The sequence below is a fragment of the Cuculus canorus genome, chromosome 5, assembly GCF_017976375.1.
Source record: "Cuculus canorus isolate bCucCan1 chromosome 5, bCucCan1.pri, whole genome shotgun sequence".
NCBI classification, from domain to species: Eukaryota; Metazoa; Chordata; class Aves; order Cuculiformes; family Cuculidae; genus Cuculus; species Cuculus canorus.
Genome location: NC_071405.1, coordinates 7,798,891 through 7,819,985, shown reverse-complemented (window position 1 = coordinate 7,819,985; position 21,095 = coordinate 7,798,891). Strand labels below are relative to the sequence as shown.

Here is a 21,095-nt window from a genome sequence, read left to right as displayed (position 1 = left end):
TGGGAAGCCCCTGGACAACAAAAATGTACTGTTGCCATAAATAAACTAATAAGAGATGTCTTGGTCTCATAGGTCTTATTCTTTGGAGGAGTCTTGTGGATGTAGTTTCAGTCTGTTAGTTCACACGAGGCAAGACTCTTTCTGTGGCAATGGATGTAGCTTTGCGTCCATCTCTGTACCTCCTGCAGATCTCACGCTCCCTGGGCTTGGTTGTTTCTCAGCAGAGTTGTTCAGCCTTTTCCAAGCTGTTATTTTTCTGATTCCTTCATTTCCAGCTACTGCTGGCCTAGGAAGACCCAATGCCAGACTTGTTTCAGCATTTATCCCAGACAGCATAGAGCCTCTCTAATGTCATATACTGTAATACCACTTATTAAAGGACTGTCTGATACCCATCTGACTGCTGTAGGGTATTATGTAGGATCAGAAGGCTATAGCCTCTTTTCCCTATCACCTTCAAAATGATGGAAGCCTAATGGAAGTCCTTTCCTTCCTCCAGGAAATAATGGCATTTATGCTTCCTGGATGATGAGAAATATTTTTTCCTGCCAGACAGGGAGAAGTTGTCAGCCCTACAAGTCGGGGAAGCCAGGGTAGATCTGTTAATGGTGCTGCCTTGATTTTTGCTGTGAAGGGAAGGGGATCAATATGTTTGCTGTGTGATCCTATTCCAGCTATGGTCCTGTATACAATCCGAGATTGCCTGCAAGAGCAATGTTGGTGAGCGTTTTAAAAGTGTAAGGGATGAACTTCAGTCTGGAGTAGGACTTAAAGAAAAGAGAGTGGATTGGTCTAAAAATCTTGTAAAATACATTATTTAAATAAATCTTCCCCACACCCATCATTGGGTGAAAAATTGATGAAGCCATTGTAAATGAAGTGCTGAGGAGAAAGCATGACCATCAAACTTCAGTTCTGTGAGAACCTCTCTGACTTAGCAGATGGGTGTGTACATTGGAAGTGAGAGGAGAAAGGAAAATATTGAAGAGAGAACAAACAAAGAACTTAACATAAAGGATTTTCTGAGATAGAATCATAGAATGACTAGGTTGGAAAAGACCTCTTGGATCATTGAGTCCAACCATTCCTATCAACCACTAAACCATGTCCTTGAGCACCTTATCTACCTGCCTTTTAAATACCACCAGGGATGGTGATTTCACCATCTCCCTGGGCAGCCTCTGCAGTGCCCAATGACCCTTTCTGTGAAAAGTTTTTTTCCCATGTCCAGCCTGAACCTCCCATGGTGGAGCTTGAGGCCATTCCCCCTTGTCCTGTCCCCTGTCACTTGGGAGAAGACCCCAGCTCCCTCCTCTCTACAACCTCCTTTCAGGTAGTTGTAGAGAGCAATAAGGTCTCCCCTCAGCCTCCTCTTCTCCAGGCTAAACAACCCCAGCTCTCTCAGCCTCTCCCCGTAAGACTTGTTCTCCAGCCCCCTCACCAGCTTCGTTGCTCTTCTCTGGACACACTCCAGAGCCTCAACATCCTTCTTGTGGTGAGGGGCCCAGAACTGAACACAGTATTCAAGGTGCGGGTCTCAGTTGGCCGAGTACAGGGGCCGAATAACCTCCCTGGACCTGCTGGCCACACTGTTTCTGATCCAAGCCAAGATGCCATTGGCCTTGTTGGCCACCTGGGCACACTGCTGGCTCGTGTTCAGTCACTGTCAACCATTACCCCCAGGTCCTTCTCCTCCGTGCAGCTCTCCAGCCACTCTTCCCCCAGTCTGTAGCACTGCACAGGGTTGTTATGCCCCAAGTACAGGACTCGGCGTTTGGCCTTGTTAAACCTCATGCCATTGGTCTCAGCCCAGTGGTCCAGCCTGTTCAGATCCCTTTCGAGAGATAACGCTTTTGGTCATATTATCCTGATTTGTATTCCAACGATTTGCTTTCAAGGAGACAGCGACAGTCTTACAGAAAAACCGTTTACCAAAAGAAGGTGGCTCAGCAGCATTTTGCAAGGCTCAAGGCTTGCAGTTCTAAGTGTTATTGCTTCTCTCTGGATGTAAAATAAACTGATGTCTTTGTTTGTTACCAAAAAGGAAAAGAGTCTTCAGTGAGTCTGCATTGTGGAGCTCTACTTCCTTTGGACTAGTTCCCCAAAGATAAAAATCTGCTGTTTCTGTTTGTGACGTTGGCTCGGCTGAACACATGAGTAATAATAATCTGTTGCTAGGAGCAGACTTTAGTTTACATGTAGAGGCCTCTATGGAGGGAAAGTCTTTGAGTCCCCAGGGGGTCATAAATAATCAGTGGCGCTTCAAAGGAGGAGAAATAAAACCAAGTGGTTGGAGATGCCATGCAAAGATGTCTGTTGTTCCTATTGCAACACCAGTGGAAAGCATGTAGCCAACATAATTGGGAAAATATGGGCCATGTGTCTATGAAACCAACAAAGCAGAGGTTTGGTTTACTAGCAGTGGATTATAACATTCGGCTACCTCTAGCTGAGATGGTCTGTAAGGCTCTGCTTTCAGCTCTAAGGAGTGCACATCTGAGCTAGTTTCATGCCATATCATTTTTCAAGACTGGCTCATGGGAAAGGATCTGAGGGTACATCTGTGCATCTGGGACAGTATGGAAGTCATGCCAGATAGTTTGCCTTGCTTCCTAGTTAGTGTGCACATTGTTTGAGAGGAAACACTTGTGAAAAGCTTCATCTATAGGAGGTGAAATAAAGGTTTCCTTCACTCCTGCTGCAGACAGAGGCATGCTGCATTGAGTGTCCCAGAAGGTATCTCCATGGCCTCAAGCTGCTCCAGGAGAGGTTTAGATTGGATATTTGGAAAAATTTCTTTACCGTGGGAGTGGTGATGCATTAGAGCAGGCTGCCCAGGGAAGTGGTGGAGTCACCATCTTTGGAGGTGTTTGAAAACATGTAGATGTGGGACTTTGCGACACGGTTTCGTAGGCACGTTGGTATTGGGCTGATGGTTGAACTGGATGATCTTTGAGCTGTTTTCCAATCTTTATGATTCTATGAAATAATGAAATGCACATTTTGCATTTTAACTGTAGTTACATCCATTGTTTTGAAAAAATCACAGCGGTTTCACCATAGAGCAGCTTGCTGTACAACTGCTATTTTTTCCTACAATGAAATTTTACTGTGCTTGGTACTTGAAACAGCTGAAAGACAAGGTTTGCAAACCACTCTGATCAGATCTAACGTTAAGGCTATGAAATCATTGCTAACGAGTCCTCTAAATCCATCTGAAACTTTCTTTCCCCTTTCTTCTGAGACAAGAATGTCCTTATAAAGACCCTGCTTAAGAAGAGGATCTCTTAGATCTCATTGGGACTTAAGCCTCACTGGAGGCTTGGTATTTAAATCAGTGTTGTCTGTTCTTATGATAATGAAATGTAAAGCTGAGGTATGATTATTATCAGGTTAGTTCCTTGATATTTCCAGTCTGCTGCCTGCTCTTAGGTTTCTCTCTGTCAGTGTTCCTGGGTCTGTATGTTAATACCCAGTTGTTTTTTCTTTTTCGCTCTGCTGGCTATTTTCAGCTGAACTTGGGAAAGGAAGTGAGATTGCAAGGAAGTTAAGTTGAAATTATGGGATACAAATGTGCTGATCTAATTTCCACCTGTGTTTTCAGATGCCTGTTGTGGGAACATCTGAACAGGTAAGGGAAGAAGTACTGTACCAATACCCAGTAGAGGAAAGCCTGGGTTTGAGTGCAGTTAGAACAGGAAAAACTTTTCATAGAATCATGGAAACATAGAATCACCAGGTTGGAAAGGACCCACTGGATCATCGAGTCCAACCATTCCTAATACTCTCTTAAACCATGTCCCTAAGCACTTTTGTTGATGTTTGAGCTATTTGAGCTGCAGGTTGAGCCCAGGTAGTCAAGAATTTAGTTCTTTGGAGAACACCATAGAAAGCTTTTCTCTTGAGGAGAACGTTCGCAATGCTCCTTTCTTGGGTGACTTCTCTTATGCTTAAGACCAGGTGAGCTCACACGACAGCTCTGCTGCAATTCATGTAAGTTAATCAACAGGAAACAAATCCATTAGAAACATGGTCCCAGTGTTCCTGGAGAGTCTATTTGGCTTTGTGATACTTAAAGATCATCTAGTTTCAACCCCCACCCCGTGATGGGTTATCCCAGAGTGTAAGCAGTTAATGCTTTCCTGAGTTAGTGTTAGACCTTCCAGAAAGAGGGAAGACAAGGTCATTCTCATCACCTGTGTTTTTATCCTCACTGAAAAGGCATGGTGTCATTTGAAAGCATTTGATTTACTTTCAACACCGTGGGCGTATATTTCCTAGCTGTCCAGTGTTTCATGGAAACAAAGGATTTGGTTCAGGTCTGTCATTCCTTGAGTTGTGCTGAAACAAAAGAATAGACTTAAATATGAAAAAGTAGAAAAGGTTTTGTTCCTAGTGCTTTTGAAAAGAACTACTAAGCAGTCTTACCAATAGCTTCATGGTTTTAGACTCTTCAGAGGTTGATATGAAGAGGTTACACTTAGTATGCTTTGTTGGAATGCAATTCAGGGGAGGAGGGCAAAGGGACTAGCATACTGTCCCTGTATAATCCTTTCTCAGACAATCTGTACCTTGTACCTTTGAAAGAGTACTAATCCTTGCAGGTGCACCCGCCAGGAGCGTGTGTGTCTCCCTTTCAAAGCAGCTGTGGAGTCTTCTGTTGGAGCAGGGCAGGAATCAGAGGCAAGGAAAAATGTCTGTGCCGTGTTAGAGAGTGGGTGGAGGGTTTCAGGGTTGTGAAAGCTTTGACATAAATTCATCTTGTGTTAGCTATGCGTTTTTATAACCTGCACTGTGGATTTGTTGAATGGGTTTCTGGATTAAAATAATATATTTAAAATATCCCATCCTTTTGGGAAAGAGACCTTAATTTGACCTTAAAAGAAAACAAGCACATATGCTTTTTTCATTGATACATGTTCTATGGTCATGTGCCATAACTGAAGTAAATTAATTAATAGACTGAGTAACTTAATTAAAAGTCAATTAATGTTTTAAAGCTTAGCATACTTTCTGCTTTAAAATCCTGAAAGGTTTATTAACTTCAGCTGCTTTCATGCTTAGAGATCTGGACTGAGGCTGGGGTCCCATCACATGAAGGTCAGTACATGCACTTAAAAGCCAATGAATGCTCTGTACCTAGTGGTTGCGGTAGCTGGCAAGGGGTGGGGACAGAGAAGGAACAATAATGGAGAGGTTGAAAATGCATTTAGTTTATGAAACTTCCATTAGTGCTGTTTGTGACTCTTGCATATTTTCCTGTTATTATAGCGGAATTTTAAGGCCGGATCCTGTTCCCTTTCTCTGCACTATGCTCCCAATGACTTTAGCATCGTGCAAGTCAGGCTCCACCTATGTCACCATCTCAACTCTGGATGCGTTGAAGTCTAACAGATATGTGTGTTTTCACTGTTAGAAGATTTTGTGCTGCTTTTCTGCCTTTAAAAGGAAATTCTTAAATAGCATTTATTTTGAATTAAAATGAAAAAAAAGAGAATGAACTTGTATTAAAGAGAAAAAAAGCATGCATTGCCAGTGATGTTGACTGCATGGTCCAGAAGCACCAACACATACATAGTTTTGGGGACACCTTGCTCCTAGGTTATGCTTATTGTGGCATTGGTGGATGTGTACAAGTGTGCTTGTAGTCCTATCACTCTTCCTTCACACGGGCAACCAACCTCAGGTTCACATTCAGGCGGGCTCATTGATTTCACCTGCGGATTTATTGTTGCCCAGTATATACTATTTCTTAAATATCTCTGAAGATCTTTGGTTGGCCACTGGAACATTCGGTGTGGAGGGAACGCAACTAGCTCTTCTTCTGTCCTGGGAGCAAAACTGAACAGATCTGATGATGTGGTTTGGATTTTGCTTACATACCCCCTGGTTTGGGTCTTGCTGCTTAGTAGCTTTCAAGGTGGTAATCACAAAATCACATTCAAGCCGTAGAGTGATACCTAAAAGATATTAAGGCCAACTGACATTTTGCATTTGAAGACTTTGGTTTTGTATGTCTTGATCTTGAGATAAAAAGGGAGGAGTTTCCCAGGAAAGACTGCATCGCCTTGGGTATAGGCAGTGCTGCTGGGAGAACTGGATTCTTGCTCAGCCCTTGCTCGTGCTCGGTTCCTGTGAGATGCTGGCCCTGGCATTTAACCCCCAATTTCCATCAGTGCTAGCTAACTGCGTGTTTATGTTCTGACTGTCTGACTTGAGAATCCAAGTTCTGGCTTGGGAACCGAGAACTGAGAGATGTCCAGGGCTGGAAGTCCAAGTGTCCTTTAATAAAGGCAATCACTTCATGTTTTCTATTTCTGTACAAAAGCAGAGTCAACTTAGCAACCTCTTTTTTCCTCTTTGTGCCTTTGCTTGTCATTGGTAAAAGGATGTTCCATGGCAGGAGAATTGGAACAGACTATCTTAAAAACCCCTTGCAACTCAAGCCATCTTGTGATTCTCAGTGTGGTCAATAACCCCTGATCTCACGTAGATACCGTGAATGTGCTTTGATTGATGTTTGTGAAGCGTTCAGATGCCGGGGTGATGAGTGCCATAGAAAATCTTGTGAGGAACTTAATAATCCTGTCGTCAGAGCAGCTCTTGGATAAGGCACAAGGACACACATTGTTCAGGGTGAGGGAAACAAAATATTGAATAGCTTCTCATTAAACTCGTGTTGTCCTTTGTGTGCAGTGAGTGAGACAGGGAGAGAGGAAAAATAGTATATAGTGAGGGAAACAGGCTGCCTCGTGATTCATATGCTCAGGAGACTGAAGGTAAAAATTTCTCTGGAAATCTAAAATGTTGTATATTCTTACTCGTCTCTTCACGCTCTTTCTTTTGACGTATACTCGGTGGATGAGGTACTAATATGAGTTGTGGAAGTCCTAGTGCTTCTGTTGATAAGTTAGAGTTATTTAGAGAACAGAGCTTGTTGAAGTGAACTCTTATTTACTTTTCAGGTTTATTTCTTTCTGAACTTGTTTAACTTCTTGATTAAAATGAGTCTGTGTATCCAGTTTTTCTTTCAGTGGGAAATTGAACAATATAGCTACTGCAGTACCAGAAACAGCGTAAGACTTCTTTTTAAAGAAGACAGAGCAAATCGTTCATTAAAATTGCTTTAGAGATAGGGGAGGCGTCCAGTGAGAGGAAGGTGGAGGTGCTGGAGAGAGAAACTCCTTCCTGGGGGATGAGGAGTAACAAAGGCACCAAACAGAAACAGCAGTTGTGAGGATTCTCCTTCAATAACCGCTGCTTTTCATTTCATCTTAATCTTTGCAGATTCTGCCTTAATTTTTTCCATTCTGCAACGATTATCTGGACAGGAGGACATATCTGAAAAGCACAAAGATGTAAAGAAAGCCTTTGAAGCAGCAACAAATCTGCAGAAGGCACTGTGAGCCTTTGTCAACATGGCTTTCTCAAAGAAAGCAACTGTGTGTGAAGTTTCTTAATCCTAGAGTTTCTGGTTTTGTAGCAAGACATACTGGGATCCATGGTTTGTGTTGTAGAGTACTGCTGGCTGCTGTTAGAAGAGAGACAAGGAACCAAAACCTGGATTCACGCAGTAGGAACATTTGCTGCATTTTCTACGAGCTAAAGAAACATCCTACCAAGGGAAGAAACCCCAAACAAAACATGTATTTCAATGCTGCACACTCTGAACATCTTTGCTATCATTAATTTTAATGTAAAACTGTACTGATTTTCTTCTTTTTTTTTTTTATATATATATAATTTCAGTTTGGAAATTGATTGAAGGATCTCCATAGAATTTAATATGGCATCACAGCAGTCATCTCCATCAACAGAGGATCAGGCTTCCTCCGAAATAGATGATCTCTGTCTATCACTGCAAGGTAAGTTACCGTAGTTTTCTTTTTAATGTAGATTTTTGGAAAAATCTGTGACTGTGCACAAATTGAAGGGAACTCTGAGAAACCTGTTAAAACCAGTGTTACAATAGTTGGTGTCTGTGCTTCTTTGCAGATGTTTCTGTGTTTCATGAGAGATGTTTCAGCAGTGGAATGAAAGATAACAGCCCTTTTAGTACTTTCTTGTGGTGCTTTCAGAGCTGTTGCCTTTTTTGGTACAGATGTGCTCAGTGGTTCTTGTGCTTTGCTATGCACTGTGGATGTTAGTGTAACCTCTTTTCAAGGGAACCACCAGCATGAGAACATTTACACCATTTCATTAGTTTCCTCATTTTCTGTTTGCTGACAATTAGTTGATTGCATTAAGCTGTCTTAATGAGGCTATTAACTACAGTACTATTTTATTTTATTTTATTTGTTTTTCTATTCTTGCTGCTATACCCGTTGTATGTGTAGAAAGATAGCTTGTGGCCAAAACAAGCAGAAAATTTTTGTGGCTTCCAAACAAATTTCTTGTAGGTCAGAGTCTTTAATCCTTACTTGCAATGAGTTAGAGCTTGTTAAGGAAGCACTTGCTGACTGTTTTTTAATTGTTCCATTTTAATGGCATGTACCTGAATGGCTAAGTGCTAGTAAGTGCGCCAGAGCTGGCCTCTCAGATGGGCTTTCTGGATTTTCCTTAATCATGTGTTGAGTTTTCTTCTATAAGAATTTCCTAGGAAGGCTGATTTTACTCTAAACATATTCATGGAGACATTTATGGTGGTTATCACGGAGGCTAACCCAGGCAACAGGACTAGCACTGCTGGAAAGCCCATTTCTGATGTGTTTAGACCCTAGTTATTCTAGGATGGATGGACTAAGTTGTGTTTCTACAGAGCTATTTCCTTTTAGCCCACTTGCAATGAACCATCATGCTTAGTTGAGAGAAAATATGTTTAAAACAGGTGGTGCAAAAGGATATTCTGGCAAGTCACTTTTATGATCCATATTTGCACTGGTGTTGTCATTGCAGCCTTGTGGTTTGACAAGTGAGTGTTAGCAGTGGTCTAAAGCCAGACGTCTTTAACGGTGAACTTTCTCCCGTTTTGCTTCGGTATTACATTTTCAGCAGAGCAAGTAAAAAGTCCTGGAAGCCAGGAGCTGGTTGGAGTGTTGCACCAAGCACTGCTTGTCAGACACGCATTTATTGTGCCAGTCACACTCAGCCTTTGGTGTTTCCACCAAAGACTGAGGTGACTGTTGTCATGAAAAAGGTTTGGAAAGCACTGTTTAGCTTTAAGGCAGAGGGTACTGAAATGAAATTACATGTGATTTTAGAATAGGGTTTTAGTTTGAAATAATACTTGAGCTGTTTTCTTCTGAGTCAAATTGGTGTTTATGTGTTGACTAACAGTAGGGCTTTTTGGTCAATGTCTCAGTGAAAGAGCCCTTCTTATTAAAATTGAAATGACTATATTTCTTTGCTGTGGTAATTTGAGCTCCTAGATTACGCTGAAATGAACACGCTGCAAACCTTTGACCAATCTGTATGTGCCTGCCTGTTGTAAAGCATCCAGAGACATCCCTTAGACATTACATAAGCAATTTTGTAATGATTAAAGATGCAACAAATTATACAGACATGTTGTACGTATGGAGCTGTTTATGCTGCAGCGTCTGCTCTGGGTCAAACAACCAAATAGTGACACAGCTGTGATGAAGTTGTGATGTTCCCTGACATGAAGTATAAAAACCATTAATTATTACCTGTAGATCTGTGGTGGCAAAGATGAAATAAGAATAATAGGATCGCTCAAGGAAACATTTTTTTTCAATAATAGGAATTTTGGGATGAGATGGGCATTGCAGCCAAAGACATTGATTACTTTAAATCATCAGTTCTCCTGTAGAAGTTTTAGAGAAATCTCAGATACAAGGAATGGCTGCTTGTAACTATGAGAGAACTTACTTCTTGGTCGCTTAAGATGGATGTAAAACTGGTTATGATCTGCTTTTTGGATTGGTAAGGTATAGCTTCAAAGAATCTGTCCAGTGTTGCATAATACAGAGCATAACAGGACATAGGCATAAGTAATGGGTGCAGAAGAAAAAAGTAGGAGTCAGATCTAGTCTGGATTGCTCATATTTTATTCTATATTTAAATTCTTTGTGATCCAATCTTCCGTTTTGGTTTTTTTTCCTGAAAGACATCCAGTGGTGATAGAGCACTTGCCTAGTCTGGTTAATTAGGACAAGAAGAACTTTTTATGACCAAACTAAAGGGTACATTACTTTCTGAAGTTGTATGCATAAAAAACATTACAAAATGGTTCGCCTTGTTTTACTTCACTACCACGTGTAAAACCAAACACTCATTATAGGTGTGTTTGACTGTGATTCAAGTCACAGTCTTCTGTGAGGAAAACAGTGATTTGGAAAGAAAAAGGGAAGAAGAATTTCCTTAAAATCATTAGTGAAGAGGTTACTACTTAATAGCTGTAACTGTTATAGAAATCCTATTAAATTAATGCCAGTGGCTTAATATTTTAAAAACCTGCTTTAGTGGATTTTCTGTTAGTGGTTTTTAGCTAGAAGAATGTTTAAAGGTGATCATTTGCTTTCTTTGATAACGTTTGGCCTAGAAGGTACAGAAAAGAAAGTCACTGGAAAATAGGTAAAAATGTAATTATTGTATTCAGTGTATTTTTCTCTAGAGCTCAATATTTTAAGGATCTTTAATGAAGCCTGAAAGCATGAAGAAAATTAGTAAAGAAATGAAAGCAATATTGTTTCTAACGTTCCCACCTTCAGACATTTTCAAATTAAGCTAGTCACAAAATCATGAGGGTGAACTAAAAAGCTGCAAGAATATAAGCCCTTAAATATGTATGTTTTTAGATTTATATATATTGCTCTTTAACCATTTCCAGCTTTCAAGCTGATCTCCACAGAGAAAAGAGTAATAGTTACCACCTTCCCTGCCAATAAAATTGAAAATGCTATGAGATCGCATGATGTGAGCGCTCGGGCTCCTTCTTTCCTGTTCCCTCTACTTGAAATGTTATAATAAAACTAGACCAGATTAAGATCAAAATTGTCTGTGCCCTTTCCTCCAGCACCTCTTGGGTCTAGGACAATTCTCCACTGCCAACATGGGGACAATTCTGCGCAGGAAGCCCCAAGCAGATGGCAGTGAGCAGTCTGGCAGATGCTGCTGGTCCTTTCCCCCTGGCACACACTGAGCTCTTCACAGCCTTTGAACATCAGCGAGGCTCTTGCCAGGCACTCGGGGCTCCCTGCAGAGAGTTGTCCCAACCAGTTGTTGCCCACTGTGAAGAGTTGTCCCTTTCCATCTCCCCTTCTTTGGTAAGAGAAGGACTTCGTGGCAATGTTTGTGCAACTGTTGGAGATCTCACTACTCTCTGTGGATGAGCCCAAGTGCAGGATTGCAGCGAGAGGAATGAGCAGCTGCTTGCGGAATGGATGGCTACTGCAGAAATTGAACAGGAATTGTGATGCTCTGGAGCCAGAAGTTTTTTTTTTTTACTTTTGGGATGTGAATCTGTTTACCTGTGGGAGGATCCAACCTCCACTTTTCTTCTCATTCATGAATCCTTCCCCTTACTTCTCTAGGGCAGCAAACAGACCTTGTGTGTGACATTTCCTACCAAGTCTGTGCAGAACTCTCTTTTCCCTTTTCTTTACATGCCTTCTGAGCTATTTCAAACACAAGAGAGTGTGTTTTACCTCTCGGAGTTTGAGGCATGTACTTATTCTTTCACTAATTAACTACAGTAGTCGTAATTTTTGGCTCTGCTTACATATCCCTGTGCATATTCCTGTTTATGACTGTAACCCTAAGGATGAGCATATACGAATGTGGCTGTTAAGACTGTTTTTGAAGAGTTGAATGATATAAATGAATTATGCTGTTTTGATGCAGTTATGTCTAATCCTTTATGAATGATTTCAACTAAAATAGAAAATACGCTGATGTGTGTGGATAGATTTTTATTGTGCAGTTTGTAGTAAAGGAGGATATCTCTCTGAGACTTGCTTAATTCATCCCGAGTTCAGGTAGATTACTAATTCTTACCCAGCAATTTTTTTTTGTCCTAGTTGTACGCCTCATCTGTTGGGGCCAGAGTGTTACTACAGCTACACTTTTTTGTTTTCTTTACCAGAATGATTGAAAAAGTCCATTAATCGTTTATTATGATTTTTCAAGGATGACTTTTACAGATGGAAGAGCTCCCATAGGAGCTGCAATGAAATTTATGCCCTGTTTATGCTGCTTGCTGCCCAGTGAGGAGCTGGTCTGCAGTTTTTGTAACTGCATGGCCATGGCTTTGTGGCATGTGACGGGGCTGACGGCACTGGAGAGGCAACTGAAACATGAGACTGCCTATAAAAAAATCAGTCATGAGTATTTTTGTCTGTTTCTTATGCCTAATCAAAAAGAATGGATTGTCTAGTTGCATAAATGTGTTCCCTGCTAGATAAATTTCAGTTTGTTAAAGGCATTATCAGATGCACAACTGGTTAAAAACTGTCACTAAAATGCTGAAGGCATGGATAGCTTCTGGGGCACCTGCATAGGGAACATAGGGTTCATCCCTGCTTCACTGTGGGTTTTCTCTAAAATGTTATAAAAGCCAATTAAGCTCTTATCTTTAAAAAAGTATGCTGATATCTAAATGATGTGACTTAGTACCCTTAAGGATTTAACCTGCAGCCTTTGTCTGTGCCCCTAAGTACTGTGGTGCCGCACTTCCTGGGCTGTTGTGGCAGTGAAGGCTGTGCTGGTTTAGAGCTGCTCCAGGATCCTGGCAATAAGGAGAATAAAAGTATTTCAGAAAACCAGGAGGAAAAGTTGATTGAAAGGAGTAGTGTAGAAAGTAAAGTTGCCACTTACTGGGCAGACAGGGTAGTAGTTAATATTTATGCGATATTTAGATTTCAGAAGACCCAGTCCTGTAGAAATATTCTTATCCTTCGTTGGCTTTTGAATAAACTTCTTAACCTTTACAACAAATACTGTGCTTTTAATTACTTAACACTGTGCTGCTGAACATAAATGCTGGAAATAACTATTTTCCCCAGCTTTCCTGCCTGCAGAAAAGAAAACTCTGTTACTGGCTGGAAGGGAAGGGACTATACAAAAGGCTCGGGGTGAACTGCTCACCCTTTCCCTGGATTGGCAAATTCCTATCATTTACAGCATGTACCTGCCTCATGTTTTAGTTCTTATCAGCAGTGGTGTCTTGAAGGAGCTCTCCCAGTTATCGCAGCTGACTGTGCTCTGGTTCCTTTTACTGAGCTGTCGGGCAGCGTGGAAGTGATTATTTTGGATGAAAGTGAAATGAATGCTCCAAGAAGGTACTGTGGCTGTTTGTGGGCACTCAGCCTAGAGTTAGTCCAACACACCTTTTCTTCCCTGCACCCATGGCGAGTATGCTACATCCTAAACACCAACTCTTTCCATCTCCTGATCTGCTTCTGTTGAGCTGCACTGCTTGCTGCTGTAGACGCAGCCTCAGCTGACCTGAACCGTGAAAGGAAGATATAAAGACATCATACGTGAAAGGTAATTCTGACAAAACAGAGTTGGGAAGACAACAGATAGGCTTGTGCTCATTATTGTCAAATAATTGTTTAAAAAAGTGGTTTGTTTTTATTTAAAAAAAAGAAAAAGCTACACAGTTGTAAATGGTTCACTGACAGTGGAGCGCCGGTGCCCGCCACGCAAGAAAACCTCTTAGCTGTTTGTTGACGTAGTTTGATGAGCACGGACAGACAGGCTACATCTGTTCTGCCACAATTTGCTTCCCCCAACTCCCTGTGGAGGGAGAAGATGATGCTTTCCTGTGAGCTGCCGTCTCCGACCTTGGGAAGGGAGGCACAAAAGATAACAGAAGAGAGGAGATTAATTTTAAGCTGGCTTTTCTGTGTTGCTGTTAAAAGAAGGTTGGGAGTAAAACCATGGCTGGTGGCGCTCCTGCCCTCCCCTCCTTGGAGAGTTCAGCACTGCCATGGTCGCTGCCGTGTGCCCATGCTCCATCCCTTAATGATTAATCTGGTTTGTAGCACTTGTTGATAGCTCATTACTGGATGAAACAGTCATTGTCCAGCAGCGTGTATTGATTTTTGGCTAGCCTACGTGACACCCCGCTTCTACGTGTTCTGCCCTAGAGACTTGTTCTGAAAATCAGCTCTAAAACACAGGATGAAATATGGTGGATTTTGGGTGTTTTCAGATTAGCAAGTTCTTCTCTTCTTGTTTTCTCTGATCCACTGTTTTGGTTTGTTGAGTTTTGTCCCAAAGTGGAGGAAATGATCAGGTTTTTTTCGATAGCTTTTTTATTCTGGGTCACTGACATTTTGAAAACTAGGGCAAGAGAAAAGCAAGGTCACTTAGAGCCCTATAAAAAGTCCTAACAAAGAATCCATTCATCCTCATAAAAATAAAAATCCGTATTAATTAACCACGTGGTAGAGATAAGAATTTGAGAGCTTGATTAAATCATTAGCGCTTCTGAGCGGGAGGGGGGAAGGAAGGGGGGAATGGGGAGGGGGAAGGGAGGGAAAACACACTCTTGGCTTGAAAATTGCAATACAGCTGCCTGCCACGGTGCCAGAAGCACATCTGTACTGAGCTGTGTGTTGTGTGGCCCAGATGGAACAGGATAACTGCTGCACTACAGTCCAGGGAGATACTGGCAGGAATGGAGTTTTGTTATTGATTCACAATGAGGGTTTTTTTTTTTATTATCTTAATTTATTTGGATAGGAAAATAAGCCACATGGTAGCTGGGGCTGCGGCTGCTTGGAAGGCAGCCTGGTGGATCACAGTAGGCAGCGGCTGTAGCTTGAGGAGGGTGTAAGATGTTCTTAGGTGTGTGCGGTGAAGTAACTACCTTGTCATTTGGCTTGATGAGGTGTTTGGCCGAGAGCTGCCCATGTGAATCAATACTTGCAGTATCAAGTCCACATTGCATAATTCTTCTGCACATTAATATGGAAAGATTCAACTACAACATGACCAAATGTCCTCATCTCAACCATCTTTCTGTAACCAACTCCAATAGCAAGTTCTCCGTATCAGTAGCAGTGGTGTGTGTTTGGCAAGAGCTACAGCTGGAAGAGTCACTGGCGTCAGACAGAGTGGTTAATGTTTACTTTCCGTCTCTTTTCAAGTGCCAACAATACCAGCCTCGCCTGCCTGATAAAACTGAGTGCAGCTCCTGAATAATCTCTTGTTAGGTAACTGAAACGGCTCTGCATTGGTATTCAACCAAAGGGTGTGGTTGGGTCCTGTGCTGACATGAAGCCAGTATCTCTCATGCTATTTATGTCCTCCTTGTCAGCATTGCGATGTTGATTGGTGTGTGTGGCACATTTGCACTTATTTTCATGCACGGACTTTCCCAAATTTCAAGAGTGGATCTGATGCTGACAATGGCCCTGAGTCTTTCAAGGAACATTTAGGAATGGATGGAGTTATTCCAGACACATTACTCTGTAGGATAATGTATTAACATTGCTGTTTGCATTTACTGAGCTTAGAGAAAACCTTCATTAATTGCTCTTCACTGCATCAGGTAGAAGTATTCTCAATGGTAGTAGAGGTCCTTACAGCATCATCCCTGTGTGAAAAAAAATATCAGCTCTAATATAGAGTTGAGAAAGACAAATATAAAATTATATCTTAATATGTGGAAGAACGGACCTTAGGTTTGAAATGGATGCCATTTATCTTTTTAAGAAATATAACCAGATCATTTTTTTCCATTAGCCATTTTTTTTCTTTTCTTTTCCCAGTGCAGCGAGAGTCTACACAGAAGAAAACCTTCACTAGCTGGATAAATTCAATATTGGCAAAGGTAAGAAGGGGGTTCTTTAGGAAAGACATGCTTTTTGCCTTTTTGATTCAGTTGTAGGTATATGTAGATTAATTATTTTTGGGAATTAAAATATTAATACAGATTTTAGGTCCTGGCTGGAAAACATGGGCCCTGGAAAGCATTTGTTTAATAAGTGTAACAGCATTGTGTTAATGACCACCCAAGGACATTTGTACCAGATAGTTTGTAAGTAGATGACTGTATCTTTCTTGCTGATGTGGTAAAACATACTTGTGCTGGGTCGTAGCGCGTCTCAGGATTTTATGTGGTGCTGTATTTATGATTAGTTTTACCATGTTTAGGTTTGTAGTTGCAATCCAAGAACATGAGTTTAGTTGGGATGACCTGAATGACTTGTGAGTGTTAGGACAAACCACATAGTAATGTAGATGCTCCTTAAACTTTCACACAGCAGCTCTTACAGCATGTACTGCTTGCTCAGGTAAAAAAATCAAATCCTGTTTTGGTCCTTCCTTGAGCGGAAGCTGCTGAGCTCATGGTAGATTTGTGTTGTTCAAAAGTAGATGAAAAGAGTAAGAGTTTAGTTATTCAGCTCTGTATTCAAATTTGAAATGAGGTTACATTGATTAAAAAGTCACAGTATAAAGTAATTGCTTATCTTCAGTTTCCCATTCTCAGAGTTTTGGGGTCTTTTGCCACATACCTCCTTAAAAAGTATAAATACTTCAAAATGGGGCCTAAAATAACCCTTATAAAGCTCAGAGTCCGGGCGATGGGGAATAAGAGGCAAACAAGATAATGGTTTGGAAGAAGCAAGCTATGGCTGATTAGAAGCAGAATTTATCTTTCAACTTGTTGAAAAAATAAAGGATGCTAAACATTTTTTTATTTTACAGCAGAACCATCTGTGATGTTGTGTAGTGTGTTGAATTCAAAATGACAAAAGATGGTATAACAAGCACTGAAATTTGTTTTGCAGCATACACCTCCTTCAGTTGTCTCAGACCTGTATACAGACATAAGGCAAGGACATTTGCTTTTGGATCTGTTGGAAGCGCTTTCAGGTGAACGTCTGGTAAGACAGAATAATAAAAATATTACCTCAGTCCTTTGTTATATCGATCAAAGATTTCTGGATAAGCTTAATAGTAAGCATATGGATGATCCCTTTGGAAGCATAGAGCTATTTGCAAGTAATTTATTCTTACACCACTGACACTGAAACAAACTGAAATAAGTTGATCTGAAGTAATTTGTGAATCTTTACGGGAGGATACTAACCAAAATATAAAATAGAATTAATTTTTACCGCTGAGGATATAACCTGTTGGTTTTGCTTCACAGCCACGGGAAAAAGGATTTAATACCTTCCAGTGCAGAAGCAACATAGAAAATGCTTTGACATTTTTAAAGAGCAGATCAGTGAGTATTAACGTAAAAATTCACAACCAAAGCCAGTTTAGCTGGTGGAACATTATCTTTGTTAACAATGATCCTATTTTTTTTCCCGCTAGCTCAAGCTCATAAATATTCATGTTGCTGACATTATTGAAGGAAAACCTTCCATTGTGCTTGGCCTAATTTGGACAATTATATTTCATTTTCATGTAAGTATTTCAGCAATGTAAGAGAGGTTTAGTAGAGGAAAAAAAGCACAAAAATGTGTTGCCAAACGAGATGAATTAGTACAAAACAGAAGGTGATTTTTTGAAAGGAGGTATTTTTGGTAGATTTTTTGGTAGGAGGAGTGGAAAAGCGCATTGTGTGAGAAGATCCCTTGATGCCATTGCTGGTACCCACAGCATGACATGAAAGTCTTTGGGTGAATATTTCTTGCCAAAACATCACCTGAAGACAGGAATTCAGCAAAAAATAGCTCAGGTTGAACAGATAAAACCTGATCTGACCATTAAGGGCAGGGAACTAGTCTTGCAGCTGTAACCAAGTCCTTTCTAATTCTCTGTGGTTTTCTGCCATTGATGTCTTGGTAATTTTTCCCTAAAGCCTGATTAACTCTCCCATCATCTCTGATAGATTGAAGAACTTGCTGGGACACTTGCTTGTGCTTACAATCAGCCTTCACGTGATGGTTCAGGTGCTGTTGACTCCTCTCCAAAGGCAAGCCGATCAGCTAAAAAAAGTGCTAAAATTAAGGAACGGTGGAAGGTGTCTGCTACAAATGCTCTTTTGCTATGGGCAAAAGAACAGTGTTCACTGTAAGTTCCATCCACGACTTGTAATTAGTATGTTACGTGTTGTGTTTACTGCTTTTGTCTAAATGTGGTGATATTTCCCTGTTTTGTTAACATTACTTAGTAGACAGCTTAGCAGAAAATCCTTTAGATGTCAGATTTTGTCACCACCAGTACTTCTGGTATCAACCAGGCCATATATGTTTTTACATGAGCCCTTTAAAAATACTAATGTGAAGCTACACCTACTAATGGAATACAACAATGTAAATTGACTTGTTTGGCTTTTCTCTTTTAGCAGCTCATGCGTGAAAAGTCTGGGGGAATGTTTACATGATTCGCTAGTTTTAGTCCTCATGGTTGGCACTGGTTAATAAATTTCCAATAATTAATTTCTATTTTTAACAGAAAAATGTAGGACTTCTAGGATTTCTACATCTCGTGTTTTTCTGTCAAAACACTACCGAGAAGGACCCTAGTCCTGAAAGTCCCCAATTCTACCAGGATGTTTCTTTATGCTTGGTGTACAGATAGCTCTGTTGATTTCAGTGGGAATATTCACAGTGCACTATCTAGAACAGATACAGGTATTTCTTGCAAAAAACAGGCTTCACATTTTCTTCAAGGGCTATTGCTTTACTCCAGGACATTTCAAGTACATTTTACAATAATACCAGTGCTTTTTCTCCAGCTTTTTGGTTGCTTTATGTTCTAATAACATTCTACTAATGTTCCGTGTTGTTGGTGTGAGAGGCCATCATCAGCACATCAGACGCTTTCTGCTGGGGGAGAATGTTTTCAGGCACTGAAGGTTTTTTTAATTGTGTTTTATCAGGACAAGAGTGATTGGCATGTAAAAAACAGCTCTCTGTCCATTTAATGTTCCTCTTTCTTTTCCTTGTTTTTCTTTTTTATATTGCATTCGGTTTTGTAGCATCCTCTCTGAGCTATGATTACACAGAATGATTTTTGTTAGCAGTGGATCCTATAGTTTTTGGTAAAAGAAGACTTTTAAGTCCTGATCCATTTGTCTGTAACTAAATTTGATCACCTGAAACTTCACATTTTTTCCTCGCTTTGACATACTCCTTATGTACAGGCTGCTTCTGGAAGTTTTCCCAGAATTCACTTCGGCTTGGAGAACTGGGCACTGTGCAGCACTGTCCAGGCACCACTTAACAGAACATATTTTAAAGACGATAAGCTAAAAAAGAGAAAAAGAAATTTTTTTTCTGCGTTAATAAATCACCTCTAAGGTCTGGATTTTCAAAAGCGCCAGCAGTGATTTCAGTACTTGGTGCCCTTACAGACAAATACCTACGTGTTCTTCAGTGCTTTACTTGTCATTTTTCCATCCCATGGAACACATAGATATTGAACAGAAAAGTGTTATTCTGAAAGGATATTGGATCGGCAAGGCTTTATCTTCAGAATGCAACATAACATAGAAACATTGAGTTGTTTTGCACAATAGGTGTTTTATTTGTACTCGGGACACCTGAGGAATCGGGGCATAACACTTTGTTTCTAACCATTTGGGGCATAGGCACGGCTCTATCAACGTGACTGATTTCAAGTCAAGCTGGCGAAGCGGACTGCCTTTTTTAGCTGTCATCCAGACCTTACGACCAGGTCTAGTTGATCTGGAGAAGGCAAAAGCTCGAAGCAACAAGGAAAACCTGAAAGAGGCTTTCAAGATTGCAGAACTAGAGCTGAATATTCCACGGCTTCTTGAACCTGAAGGTAGATGATCTGCCTTTTTTTTTACCTTTGTTATCAGGATTGAGATAAAAATCATCCTGTGTGTGTTGACTTGTAGTCATGGTAAGACCATGCCTAAGTTTGAAATGGATCATTGATCTTGAAAGCTCAAAGCTGAGGGGTTATTTTTATGACAGTGACCCTACTTAGGATTTGTAGGATTTTTGAATTGGCAGCAATATGCAGGGAAAAAAGGATATAAAACTTTGCTGTTCATGGGAGAAACTTTTTCATTAGTTAATCATGTTATATTAAAATATTCACAAGGAGAAAAATGTTCATTACATATTAATTTCTGTCAATGATATGTTAACTGAGCTGCTGCAAAATCAACATGTTTATGGTAATGTGTTTTAATAACTGCAGTATAGCATGTAATTATGTGATCAGGCCCAGAAGGCTGCATAATTGTGTAAATGATGTCTTGGCTCTTGTAGATGTTGATGTTGTGAATCCAGATGAAAAATCAATCATGACTTACGTGGCTCAGTTTTTGCAGTACTCCAGGAATTTGTGTGAGTCTGAAGGAGACATGCAGGTATGTCATGTGGCGTTTTTAAATGAACGTGCATCGTGGTTGCCAAGAATATCAGCACTTTCTTTGTCTGATTTATAACCTGACTCAGTAACAGTTAGATCAGATCTAATTAGATCAGATCTTCTGATTCAGCTACTGACAGGGCTGCATTGGCTTGAACCTTCTAGTGCTCCTGTGTGGTAGTCAAGACTCAGGGTGACAGAGTTTTCATGATGCAGTTAGAATTGCTGTGCAGGTTGTCTTGTTTTTTCATTTAACTGTTACAGAGGACGTTTTCAATCCCGGTTGTCTTCATGTGTGCTCTGAAGTCTCTATGTAAATAATGGAGTAGAGACAGACAGATTTGCAAATGTGCAGAACAACCCAGCTTTAAATTTAATAGCTCACGTGTAAAATGGACAGAATTTGTCACTCTTAGATCGTGCTGGTTGGAAAATCAAGTTTTCTATTCTCTACATTCTCCTTTGAGAGGTTATGTATTAATTGCTTAGTCCCATATCTCTGAACTGATAATCTCCTTTCAGTCAGAGGGCAGTTGGGCTCTTCTTTTAAGATGCCTCCATATATCCAGGTGCCAGGTTTAAAGCTTTGGCCTTGCTCTCTAATAGTGCTTGACCCAAAACTCATTAGAGTCCCAAGGAATTACTGTTTGTTTTTCAATAGCTTTGAAATGAGGTTTATCATATACTCAGTGTGTAGTGTTTTATGGCACAATGTAAATTAAGAACAAGGCTTGCAAAATGGAAAAATGAAATTTTCTGCTCTAATTCCCAGGAGAAAGTAAAAGAGGCTGTGAGCTGGTTGGCTGCACAGGAGGAGAAGTTAGCAAAGTTGCTGGTTGACACAGAGAATGAAACATATTATCAGAAGTGCAAAG

At 40.5% G+C, this 21,095-nt stretch overlaps 1 protein-coding gene across 1 annotated transcript in view; it reads left to right on the top strand.

Moving 5' to 3' along the window:
- The first annotated feature begins 7,771 nt into the window (after positions 1-7,771).
- Positions 7,772-21,095, top strand: part of SYNE2 (spectrin repeat containing nuclear envelope protein 2) — a 154,919-nt gene continuing 141,595 nt past the window's right edge. The window contains exons 1-9 of the mRNA XM_054066775.1: positions 7,772-7,865; positions 15,684-15,745; positions 16,707-16,802; positions 17,072-17,149; positions 17,242-17,334; positions 17,762-17,943; positions 19,466-19,662; positions 20,118-20,218; positions 20,993-21,094. Of these exons, the coding sequence (XP_053922750.1) occupies positions 7,787-7,865; positions 15,684-15,745; positions 16,707-16,802; positions 17,072-17,149; positions 17,242-17,334; positions 17,762-17,943; positions 19,466-19,662; positions 20,118-20,218; positions 20,993-21,094 (990 nt within the window). The 5' untranslated portion in view covers positions 7,772-7,786. The remainder of the gene's footprint in view (positions 7,866-15,683; positions 15,746-16,706; positions 16,803-17,071; positions 17,150-17,241; positions 17,335-17,761; positions 17,944-19,465; positions 19,663-20,117; positions 20,219-20,992; position 21,095) is intronic.